The 12343-nt window shown below is 49.2% G+C and overlaps 1 protein-coding gene across 1 annotated transcript; it reads right to left on the minus strand.

Annotated features, from left to right (window-relative positions):
• Positions 1–2290: 2290 nt before the first annotated feature.
• Positions 2291–11662, minus strand: ZNF34 (zinc finger protein 34). The gene is made up of 5 exons (XM_036281327.1): positions 11621–11662; positions 6877–6985; positions 6465–6591; positions 5953–6072; positions 2291–3919 (listed from the first exon to the last, which is right to left on the minus strand). Exons 2-5 carry the CDS (start codon positions 6928–6930, stop codon positions 2568–2570), a joined length of 1653 nt encoding a protein of 550 aa, XP_036137220.1. The 5' UTR covers positions 6931–6985; positions 11621–11662; the 3' UTR covers positions 2291–2567.
• Positions 11663–12343: the final 681 nt, after the last annotated feature.

The following is a 12343-nucleotide window of genomic DNA, read 5'->3' on the forward strand; positions in this document are numbered from 1 at the left end:
GGTATGTGCCCCTAGCGGGAACCAAACCTGGGACTCTCTGGTCTGCAGGCCAATGCTCCAACCGCTGAGCCAAATTGGCCAGGGCTAATGTGTCCCTTTCATGTCGATGTTTCTCTCTCTCTCTCTCTCTCTTCCTCTCTCTCCCTCCCACTCTATCTGAAAAATAGAAAAATGTCCTTGGGTAAGGATTAAAAAAAAAAAAAAAAATAGGCAAAGGAATTGAATAGACATAAGAATGGCCAGTAAGCACCTGAAAGGATGATCATTATTAGTCATTAGAAAAATGCAAACCAGTCTTGCACCAAGAGGTCACCAGTTCGATTCCTAGTCAGGGCACATGCCCAGGTTGTGGGCCCAATCCCCAGTGGGGGACATGAAGGAGGCGGCCAATTGATGTTCTCTCTCATCAATGTTTCTCTCTTTCTCTCCCTTCCTCTCTCCCTCCCGCTCTATCTAAAGATAAATGCAGCCCTGGCTGGTTTGGCTCAGCGGTTAGACCCGGGTTCGGTTCCCACTAAGGGCATGTACCTCGGTTGCAGTTTGTCCCCGGCCCTGGTTGGTCGTGCGGGTGGCAGCCACTCGATGTGTCCCTTTCACATCGATGTTTCTCTCTCTCTCCCTCTCCCACTCTACCTGAACAAAAAATAGAAAAATGTCCTCAGGTGAGGATTAAAATAAATAAATAAATAAAGATAAATGCAAAAAATAAATAAAATACTAAAAGAAAGAAAAATACAAAACAAAACCACAGTGAGATGCCAGTTCAAACCCATCAGGAAAGCTACTACAAAAAATAATAACAACACCCTGGCCAGTTTGGCTCAGCGGTTAGAGTGTTGGCCTGTGGACCAGAGAGTCCTGGGTTCGGTTCCCGCGAGGGGCACGTACCAACAAAGAAAAAAATAACAACAACAAGTGTTGGCAAGGATGTAGAGAAATTAGAGCCTTCATGCATTGCTAGTAGAGATGTAAAAATGGTACAGCCACTGTGAAAAACCATTTGGTTGTTCCTCAAAGTTAAACGCAGAATTACCATATAATCCATCAACTTCACTCCTAGGATTACACCCAAAATATTTGCAAGCAGGGATTCAAACAAATACTTGGACACCAATGTTCACAGCATTATGCACACTACTGAAAAGGTAGACACACCCAGGTGTCTATCAATATAAATGATAAACAAAATGTGGTGTCTACAAATGATGGCATATTATTCAGCCATAAATAAGAATAACTTTCGGATACAGGATACAACATGGATGAACCTTGAGAACATTAATTATGCTAAGTGAAATAAGCCAGGTATAAAGGGCAAAAATTGTAAGATTCCACTTATATGGGTACCTAGAATAGGTAAATTCATAGAGACAGAAAATATAATAGAGGTTGCCAGTGGCATGGACAACGGAAGGATGAAGAGTTATTATTTAATGTGTACAGAGTTTCTGTTTTGGGTAATAAAACAGTTCTGGAGACAGGTGTGATGGTTATACAACACTGTGAATGTATTTAATACCACTTAACTGTACACCTTAAATGGTTAAAATGGTAAATTTTGTTATATTTTAGCACAATAAAAAAGCAATTATCCACTCTATTAGGTATACAGAAAATTATGAATGTTAATTTTTAAAAACTTACAACATGTAAATATGTGGAATTCTTTCCAGGGTGAAGTTTCTGGTATTGAGGAAATAGCAAATGTAACGGTCTGGGTGCTACAATGACAAGCACAACAGTGTTTTTTCTTTCTTTTTTTTTTTATAATTTGTTTTCTTTATTGATTATTTAGAGACAGAGGAAGAGAGAGGGAGGGAAAGATAGAAACATCAATGAGAGAGAACATCAACTGGTCGCGTCCTGCATGCCCCCCATTGGGAATTGGACCTACAACCCAACCCGGGCATGTGCCCTGACCAGGAATCAAACTGGTGACCTCTTGGTGCAGGGTCAAAGCTCAGCCACTGAGCCACACCAGCCGGGCACAACAGTGTTTTTTTAAAAAAAACTTAGACACCTCCCCTGGCCAGTTTGGCTCAGTGGTTAGAGAATTGGCCTATGGATCAACGGGTCTCGGGTTTGATTTCAAGTCATGGGCATGTACCTAGGTTGCAGGTTTGATCCCTGGCACCAGTCAGGGTCGTGAGGGAGTCAACCAGTTGATGTGTCTCTCTTACATTGATGTTTCTCTCTCTCCCTCCCTCCCTTCCATTCTATCTGAAAATCAATGGAAAAATATCCTCAGGTGAGGATAAACAACAACAAAAAATAGTTAGACACCCAAAAAAATTTTTTTTACACCTCTCAAAGTGATCTTCAGTGTGTCTGAGAAGAAACACACTAAATCAGTTCTTTTTCTAAGAAGGAGAGATTACAGAAACCTCTCCCCCTTTGCTTGCCTTTCTCAGTTTCTCCAAAATAAGTGTGCACTGCTTTTGGTTTAAGAGTTGTTTTTTTTTAATTAGACAGAAATATCTTTCACCTGTGACAACACTGTGTGGCCAATAAATAACGGGGTGGGTAGGTTGTGGGAAGTGCATGGTAGAACTCATAGGCCTCCAGCATCATGTGGAGAAGTCTTCCCGGAGGTGGATCCTCTGATGCTGGAACACGTTGGAGCTGTGCCGGAATGCCTTCCCACACTCGCTGCACTTGTAGGGCTTCTCCCCAGTGTGAATCCGCTGGTGCTGGGTGAGGTAAGTGCCCTGGCTGAAGGCCTTCTTGCAATCGCTGCACTGGTACGGCTTCTCTCCGTGGTGCGACCTCTGGTGATGGATGAGTCTGGAGCTGTTGTGGAAGGCCTTCCTGCACTCGCTGCACTGGTAGGGCTTCTCCCCCGTGTGGATCCTCTGGTGCTGGATGAGGTGTGTACTCTGGCTGAACACTTTGCCACAGTCATTGCATTCATAGGGCTTCTCTCCCGTGTGGCTTCTCTGATGTTCAACAAGTTTGGTTTTTTGGATGAAGGCTTTCTCACATTCATTACATTTATAGGGTTTCTCTCCAGTGTGAATTCTCTGGTGTTGGATAAGGTTAGAACTTTGGGTAAAGCCTTTGCCACATTCCTTACACTCAAATGGCTTCTCTCCAGTGTGGGTCCGACGATGGCGGATAAGGATTGAGCTGTCACTGAAGGCTTTCCCACAGTCACTGCACTTGTAGGGTTTCTCTCCAGTGTGGATTCGCTGGTGATAAATAAGGGAAGAGTAGGCACTGAAGTGCTTCCCACACTCAGTGCACTTGTAGGGCTTCTCCCCAGTGTGAATTCTCTGATGTTTCATGAGGTTGGGTCTCCGGTTGAACGTCTTTCCGCACTCGTCACACCGGTAGGGGATCTCCCCTGAGTGCATCCTTTGGTGATTGATGAACTCACAGCTCTGACTGAAGGATTTCTCACACTCGTCACACTTGTAGGGCTTCTCTTCACTGTGAAGCCGCTGGTGCTTGATAAGGTTAGCACTGTACCTGAAGGCTTTCCTACAGTAACCACAATAATGCAGTTTTTTCCCAATAGGAATTTTCTGATCTTCTTTAGCTACTAAATGTGCACTGAAGATTTTCCCAGAATCATGAACTATATTTGTTTTTTCTGACCTGTGTACACGCTTATGGTTATTGAGATATGATCTCTGTTCAAAACTTTGTTCACATATATCGCATTTGTGAGGTCTGTGATCAGGGACAGGACTTAATCCCAAGCTGATTCTTCCACCATACTCCTGGCTGCTCTTCCTGTTGGTCATTGTGACTGGCCTGGGAACTCTCTTGTCCTGGATCTCCTCTGGCTCCTCAACATGGGTACAGGCTTGTATTGGCTCAGGTCCCTGGGCAACAGCTCCCCTGAGTTGGTCCAGTTCTGCCCCATCAAGCATCTCCCCTGAGGTCAACTCCTTATACTCAGTCCTGGTCCCATAAACTGAAACGACAAACAGAACGTCTCAGAGTCACCTGTTCTCAATCTGGAAGGAAGGTACAAAGATACTGCTGACCACCTGTGCAGTACCAACTCCATCATCTCCAAAGTCACAATACCTTCCAGAGATAAAAACCTGGAGCTCAGAGGCTTAAAAATCTCTCCCAGGGCCACAGTCACATGGCAGTGCAAACATTTCACTCAGTTCTGATCAGCACCCATGCCCTTCCTCCCTGCCTTCTGCCTCCAAAATCTGCCAGAGTGAGATAGTATGATGCTTGTCCTCATTACAAAGAGAAAGGAGATGGAGGTTTCATAGTACCATGGAAACCAGAGAAGGGAGGGGCCCAAAAGTCATGGAGAACATCTGAAAAACAAACAAATGAATGCCAAGCAAGTCCAAGGCCACCTAAAAATACCCCAAATCCATGCTAAGAAAACCAGTTGCCTCCCCAGGAGAGCAGAGGGCCAAGCCCATGCCAGCCATAGAGGAAGGCAGAGCTCACAGAGGCCAGAGTTCCTGGTTCTCCCTAGCAGGCCACTCCCATTCTCAGGGCTCTTTCAAGGGGCATAAGAGGCCACAGGTGAGCCACTAGCACCTTAAACTCAAGATGCCACACAAAATGTTTCCTGAGCCCTCAGGCCTCCCCTCTTTCCTCCTTGACTAGACAGTCATTCACTGACTCTATGGGCAGGAACACACGCACCAAAAATTTTTTCTCCGTGAGACAAGAGAGATAAAACGACCCCAAAACGGGGACAACTGCATGTCCTCCACAATAGAATGGAAAAGTGTATGTTCACGACAGAACACGGTACAGCAGAACAGACTCAATGTAACACAGCAACCCTCCCAATGCTCAGATGCCCACATGTGTCCAGCAGAAAGAGCCCAGGTCTCAGAGGAAAAGGCCCTTGGGGTGCAGCAGGAAATTAGGGAGGAGGCACCATGGGCTCCTGGGGAACCAGAAATGTTCTATATGTTGATCTGCAGTACTTTTTTTTTTTAAGTTTGCATTTATTATTTATTTATTTATTTATTTATTTATTTATTTATATCCTCACCTGAGAGAGTGGGAGAGAGAGAGAGAGAGAAACATCGACGTGAAAGGGACACATCGAGTGGCTGCCTCCCGCATGACTGAATCAGGGCCGGGGACAAACTGCGACCGAGGTACATGCCCTTAGCGGGAACCGAACTCGGGTCTCTCTGGACCGCAGGCCGACGCTCTAACTGCTGAGCAAACCGGCCAGGGCTGCAGTACATTTTTAAAAACTTAATAAGCTGTATAAATTCAGGGTTGTCCCATTTCTATAAGTATTTATATTCAAATATACAAATTTATAAAAGAGAAACTCAAGTCCTTTGAGTCAGGAGTTCCTTCCTAGGACATGAAGATGGGCAGCACTGTCCATGGCAGTGGAACTAGATAACACCTTCCCTGCTGGCACTTCCAGTGACAGCAGCAACTGACAGTCCTGTGCACAGAAATGGACATGCTGAGTGAAGAGCAAGGGATCACCAAGTCCAGGTGTGGACCAGACAGGGCTAGAATGGGGACAGCAGGTGCAGACTAGAGCACATGTGTGTTTGGTTGCTAACACAAGTGATGTGTCTTCCCTCACTTCCCTGTAATGGTCTGGGATTGTCGGGGGTGGGGGTGGGGGTGGCAGGGTGAGGGGGATGATACAACTAGCCTTATCTGACCCTGCTGGCTCCTAGTGCTAAGCTCTCAGGGGCAGGGCTCCCTGGGGTGCCACAGCCGCAGCCCTCCATCACAGTTCACCCAAACGCCCTTCTCTCTTCACCTCTACCAACACTGCCCCTCTCACCACCTAGAATATTCAGCTCAAGAATCATCCCACTGAGGCATTCAGACTGCTGGGGGTGACCTGGGTTTCAATAGAGGCCACCCCCAGGGCTGCCATGCTGGCCCAGATACATCTCCCCCCCGACTCCTCAGTAATTAGCTACATACCCTGGACTCCACAAATACTTGTTCAGTGACTAATAAGGGAATGAGCCTCTCGCGCACCTGAGCCATCGACTCCCAGCTGCTCTGTCCCCTTGGCACCCTGCGTGTTCAGGACCCATGGCTCATCCCCTTGCTCCAACTGTGTGATCACCCCAGGCTTGGGACCTGCAGGTCCAGCTCCTGGAAAGGAGACAGGGCCTGGGGTTGGTGCCAAGGACACAGGGATGGGGCACTGCAGGGGGAGGGGAAGCACAGATACGGGGGTGATGGGAAATGGGGACACTCTGGGGGCCTGGGACTGGGTGATGGGATCAGAGAACAGGGAACAACAGCACAGGGCCTTCTCCCCACAATACTATGCAGCCTCCCCTGGGAAGCAGTCTGCCTTGGGCCTGGGGCAGAGAGAGTCTATCCAGGAGCTCAGAAGAGGGAGAGGGAGACCCAGCCCCACTGGGCCCCTCCTCTCCACAGACCTGTTTCTGGGCCCATGGGTGAGGCCCTCAGCCCAGGCCCTGCTGAGCCCTCAGTGCCCAGGGCTGTTTCCTGAGCTGCGTCCTGGCAAGGGGCCTTACCCAGGGAGACCAGGTTCCTGTAGGTTTCCAGCATCACATCCCTGTAGAGGCCCCTCTGAGCAGGGCCCAGACATCCCCACTCCTCCTGGGAGAGAAGTACAGCCACATCCTCGAAGGTCACCTGGGCCTGGAATGACAAGGGCTGCTGCAGGACCAGGTGAGGCTAAGACTGGTCCCTGGGGGCAGGGGCAGCAGAGGCACTCTTGGCAGACAGCAGAGGGTGACTGTAGGCCTAATCCCTCGGCATGGCCTAGGTGGGTGCTCTGACCATTTGGATACTGAGGCAGCTAACTTGGGTAGGCTGGGGGAATCCCAAGGTCACCCCTCCTATGCTCAGCACCCAGACCAGAAATGTCTAACAGTGTTTGCTGAGGCAGAACAGGAGGGGAAGCCCTGGGTGGAAACCGCATACCTTCCAAGAATGGATGGTCACGTGGGGTGCGGTGGACAGATGCAAAGCCATCATTACGTGGTTCCCTGGACCTCCCAGGGGTGGTAGGCAGAAGTCAGTCACTCAGGTGCTGAGGGAAGAGAGCGGAACACATGGAGGCCCAGCCTGGTCCCTCCTGTGGGTGGCTTCAGAGCCCGGTTCATCCCCCTGGGGCAAAGCTGATCTCCCAGCAAACTTCCTGTCCCCAATACATGAACACGTGCTGGACTTCCCAGGTCACCTGCCCCTCCTCCTCCATGGCATGCTAAGTTGTCTCATTCAGGAGGACAGAGATATTCTTTCACCGAAAGGGAATGACTAAAGACAACATGTTATGGGGTGAGGAAAAGGAAGTAAAAAAAAAAAAACAATAGAAGGCACAGAGCGCCCTGGCCGGTTTGGCTCAGCGGTTAGAGCGTCGGCCTGTGGTACAGAGAGACCCGGGTTCGGTTCCCGCTAAGGGCATGTACCTCGGTTGCAGTTTGTCCCCGGCCCTGGTTGGTCGTGCGGGTGGCAGCCACTCGATGTGTCCCTTCACATCGATGTTTCTCTCTCTCTCTCTTCCTCTCTCTCCCTCCTGCTCTATCTGAACAAAAAATGGAAAAATGTCCTCAGGTGAGGATAAAAAACAACAACAACAACAACAACAAAAAACAACAAAAAAAAAGAAGGCACAGAGCGAAAATATAAAACTAGTAGAAACAAGTCCCATGGATTAGTGATGGTGAGAAATAAAAGGATTCAACTCACCTACAAGAAGCACAAGACCCTTAAACTAAATACATGAAATGTATCTACATAACCTAAAATGAAACAGTACAGAAGGATGAATACAAAACACACCAAACACGAATTAAGCCCTGGCAGTTGTGGTTCAGTTAGTTAAGCATTGTCCTATGCACCAAAAAGTTGCTGGTTTGATATCAAGTCAGAGCACACGCATTGACTGCTGTGGGCTCTATCCCCTAGCTGGGGGCTTGCAGGAAGCAGCTGATCAATGTTCTGCTCTCACATTGATGTTTCTCTCTCTCCCTCTCCCTTTCTCAGTCTTTAAAAAATAAATTAAAATATTAAAGAAAAACACTAATGGCCCCACCAGTGTGGCTCTGTGGACTGAGGTTGGCCCATGGACTGGGAGGTCCCAGTTGGATTCTCTGTCAGGGTACATGCCCAGGTTTCAGGCTCAATCCCCAGTAGGGGCCATGCAGGAGGCAGACAATTGATGTATCTCTCTCGCCTTGATGTTTCTATTTCTCCTTCCCTTCCTCTCTCTCTAAAACACAAACACACACACACACCCCTAATTAATTTTTTTAAAAAAAGGAAAACACTAATGAAAACAAAGCAGCTTTTTTCTTTTTTAATCCTCACCCGAGGACATGCTTTTTATTGACTTTTTTTTGTTTATCCTCACCCGAGGACATTTTTCCATTTTTTGTCCAGATAGAGTGGGAGGGAGAAAGAGAGACACATCGATGTGAAAGGGACACACTGAGTGGCTGCCACCAGCACAACCCAACCAGGGCTGGGAACAAACTGCAACCAAGGTACATGCCCTTAGTGGGAACTGAGCCCAGGTCTCTCTGGACCGCAGGCCAACGCTCTAACTGCTGAGCAAAACCAGCCAGGGCCTTTTTATTGACTTTAACGAGAGAGAAAGGGAGATGGAGATTGAGGGGGAGAAAGAGAGAAAAGAGAGAGAAACATCAATCAGTTTTCTCCCACATGCATCTCGACTGGAGATTGAACCCGAAACCTGGGTAATGTGCCCTGATTAGGAATCGAACCCGTGACCTTTCAGTGTACAAGATGATGCTCCAACCAACTTAGCCACACCAGCCAGGGCAAAAGTAGCTCTTTACTGGAGTGGCACACAGAACCCGGCCAACATGGGGTACTGCCCTGACTTCCAGCTTGAATCAGCTGTGCCTCTGCTGAGCTTGCCCGCAGTAGCTGTGGCTCTGCACTCCTCTAAGCTGGCTTCGCCCCTTCAGTGTGGTGTTGCTGAGCTTAACATGCATTGCTCTATGTGGTTTAGGGTTATTTACATCAATCAAAACAGAACTGAAAGCAAAGACTTCCGTGCCGCCCTCACACTGGTGGGGAGAGATTCCTCAGGTGTGGTTTCAAGCACTGACCCTGTCCTGGCATGTCCCAGCAGGACCTTTCACACGGAAGCATGCCCTAAGTTTCAGTCCCCAGCCGGACGGTGCGAGCCCCTGGTGGGGCGACTGGGTGCTAGGCTCGGCCTGCCGGTGCATGCAGGTGCGCCAGCCATGGCCTGTGTGCGTATGCAGCACCACGCATGCGGGGCCGAGGAGCACAGAACCTTCAGGACTGGAAGCCCACCTGCAGGTGACCTGCCTGGGTGCCCTTGCCCGTGTGCCCCAGTGCACAAAGGCCGGCTGACTGGAAACAGCTCCCAGTGACCGCCTCCGGAAGCTGTTGCAGCCACATGCTGAGTGCACTTAAGCCCTTAAACCTAAGGCGAGAGCAGCCTCCTTCACTGTGGACCTGGGATTAAAACAACCCCTGTGGGGCCGGGGAGGAGGACCCCCACACTGTGGTGGCCAGCACCTGGGAGGTCTTGGGGTGGTAGGTGTGGCTTCTGAGCAGTCCCTGGGTGGAGAGGCCCAGTGGCAGGAGGTGCTGACCCTAGGAACTCAAACCCCCTTTCAGTTTATGTAAGAACTCTGGATGTGCTGGGCTGGTATGGCTCAGGGGCTGAGCTTCCAGCCATGCCCAAGTGGTCACTGGTTCGATTCCAGTCAGGGCACATGCCCAGGTTGTGGGCCAAATCCCCAGTCTGGGGCATACAGGAGGCAGCCAATCATGTTCTCTCTCATTGATGTTTCTCTCTCTCCCTTCCTCTCTCTCTAAAATCAATAAAGAAAAAAGAAATTTTTAATGATCATTTAAAAAATAAATAAAAGTACCCCTCTCCAAGAAAACCATAAAGAACAGAAAATAGGGTAGAAATGTCAACAAAGGCTCCTTAAGGAAAAATGTGCATCCTTAACACACTAATTTGAACACAAGAAATACTCAAATAAATGATCTAAACGTTCAACAAGAAATCAGACACAGAATAAAAAAAGTAATTCAAGAAAAGATGATGGTGCCCTGGCTGATTTGGCTCAGTGGTTAGAACACTGGCTCTCAGACCAAAGAGCCCCGGGTTCAATTCCGACCAAGGGCATGTACCTCGGTTAAAGTTTGTCCCCGGCCCCAGTTGGGGTCCTGCAGAAGGCAACCTATCAATGTGACTCTCTCACATTGATGTTTTTCTCTTTCTTCCTCCCTACTGCTCCATCTGAAGATAAATAGAAAAATATCCTCAAGGATTAAAAAAAAAAAAGAAAAGATGGTGGAGCCTAAAATAGCCTAGAAGCAGAGGGAATAGTGGTTGTCAGGGTTTTGGGGTTGAGAGAAAATGGGAAGATGTTGGTCAGAGTACAAACTTCCACTTGTGTGAGATGAGTAAGTTGTGGACACCTAATTACAGCGTGGCAACAAGTCAACAGCAGTGCACGTGTAACATGAAATTTGTGAACTGCCTCTTGCACACACCCAACTGGGAATTTGGCCCACAACCTGGGCATGTGCCCTGACCAGGAATCAAACCAGCGACCTCTTGGTGCATGGGTACACGCTCAACCACTGAGCCACACCGGCTGGGCTGTGAAGAGGTGGACCTTAAGTGTCCTCACCACAAAGAGAAAGAAAATGGTACCATGTGCTGGACGTGGTTATTTCACAGAGTACACATACATTAGAACATGAAGTTGGGCACCTTCAATATGGACAATTCCTATTTGTCAATCACACCTCAAAATAGGGGCTGCTTAAGGGAGCCAATGCCCTGGGACCCTGGGTCTCTGTGTAATTTCACTGCAAGAGTTCTCCTAAGCCCTGGCCTGTGTGCCTCAGTTGGCTGAACGTCCTCCCACCTACCAAGAGGTCACCATTTCCATTTCGGGTCAGGGCACATGCCCAAGTTGCGGGCTTGTTTCTCTCTCTCTCTCTCTCTCTCTCTCTCAATGTCCCTTCCTATCTCTCTAAAATCAATAAAGACATTAAAAAATTAAAATAGTATTAAAAAATTTTTAAGTTCTCTTTAAAAAGTGGAGACTGGGCTTGAACAAACGTGTTAAAAAGAAAACTGGCAACCCCAGTCGCAGGTGTTTGCCAATCCATTCGTATTTTCTTTTAAAGTTTTATCAAAAGAGATTTATATGTATATATATAAAACAATGAAGCAAACGAAAGGAGAGAAACAGGGACGTGGCTGCCAGAGACGGCCTGGGAGCGCCCGAGGCCGGCGGGGGAGGAGGAGGCACAGGCACCCGGGAGCAGTCGGAGTGGGGGCGCACGGGACCGTGGCAGTGGACGGGAAGCCTGTCGGCACTAAGTTCCGGAGCTGCACGCATAGTGAAGAAGGAAATGCGGAGACCCGGAACCTGACGGACCCGGCGGGGAATCCGGGCCTCGGAGGCAGCTTCGCGAGAAAAAGGCCGGCTACGCTGGGGGCGGGTTACCGTCGTCCGGGACGGCGCGGGCCCAGGATGCAGAAGCAGCCCCGTGGGGCAACCTGGGGAGTCAGGTCCGGGGACGCCGAGCCAGGGGAGGAGGCCTATCGGGGGCCCAGGCGGGAGGTGTGGCCGACTGCGGAGAGAAGTTCGCGCCAGGGAGGTCGGCCCCAACGCCCCGCCCGGCCCACACTCACCTGAGCGCTGCCGAGCGGCGGCCGACCACACACCGCCCTCCCTGCCCGCCCTGCCAATCGAAACCCGCCGGAAGTGACGCAGCCCCGCCCCGTCGCGTCCTGGCCGCTCTGGGAAATGGCTTTCGTGTCTCGGTGGCTAGACTACTCCAAGAACGATAAACGCAGGGCAACAAATCCGGAACGCTGCCAGGATGTGGCAGTGGGGGAACAGGATTCAGAACGGAGGCAAGAGTGGGGCTTTGTTGACCAACTTCGAAGACTAAAAGATTATAGTAATTCTTTTTCAGTGAAAACTCTCTAGTGAGCTGCTAAAGGCACTACAACCAAGACCTGACCACAACGTTCACCAGAGCCATGTGATCACCAAGTTAAGATGCTTACTGGTCGCCGTGGCTGATGTGGTTCAGCGGTTAGAACGTTGGCCCGCAGACCAGAATCCCGGGTTCGGTTCCCTCAGGTCACGTACCTCAGTTGAGATTCGTCCCTGGCCCCTGCTGGGGTCATGCGGGAGGCAATCAGTCCATGTGTCTCTCTCACATCGATGTCTCTCCCCCCTCACTCTATCTGAAGACAAATGCAAAAAAATGACTTTGGGTGAGGATTAAAAAAAAAAGATGCTTACTGGTCAAAGCCATTTTCTTTTTTTTTTCAATCTTCACCCAAGGGTATTTTTCCATTTATCTTCAGGATAACCAGGACCAGGGCCGAACCACAACCTTAGTA

Source organism: Molossus molossus, unplaced genomic scaffold, assembly GCF_014108415.1.
Source record: "Molossus molossus isolate mMolMol1 unplaced genomic scaffold, mMolMol1.p scaffold_m16_p_33, whole genome shotgun sequence".
Classification (NCBI taxonomy): domain Eukaryota; kingdom Metazoa; phylum Chordata; class Mammalia; order Chiroptera; family Molossidae; genus Molossus; species Molossus molossus.

Bases quoted from the DNA above. Each gene is read 5' to 3' on its own strand.
- ZNF34 (XM_036281327.1), bottom strand. From the start codon at position 6,930: ATGATGGCTTTGCATCTGTCCACCGCACCCCACGTGACCATCCATTCT. The intron at 6,592-6,876 runs GTATGCGGTTTC...TTGTCATTCCAG, and splicing joins TGACCATCCATTCTTGGAAG to GCCCAGGTGACCTTCGAGGA. The intron at 6,073-6,464 runs GTAAGGCCCCTT...TCTCCTTTCCAG, and splicing joins CAGGAACCTGGTCTCCCTGG to GAGCTGGACCTGCAGGTCCC.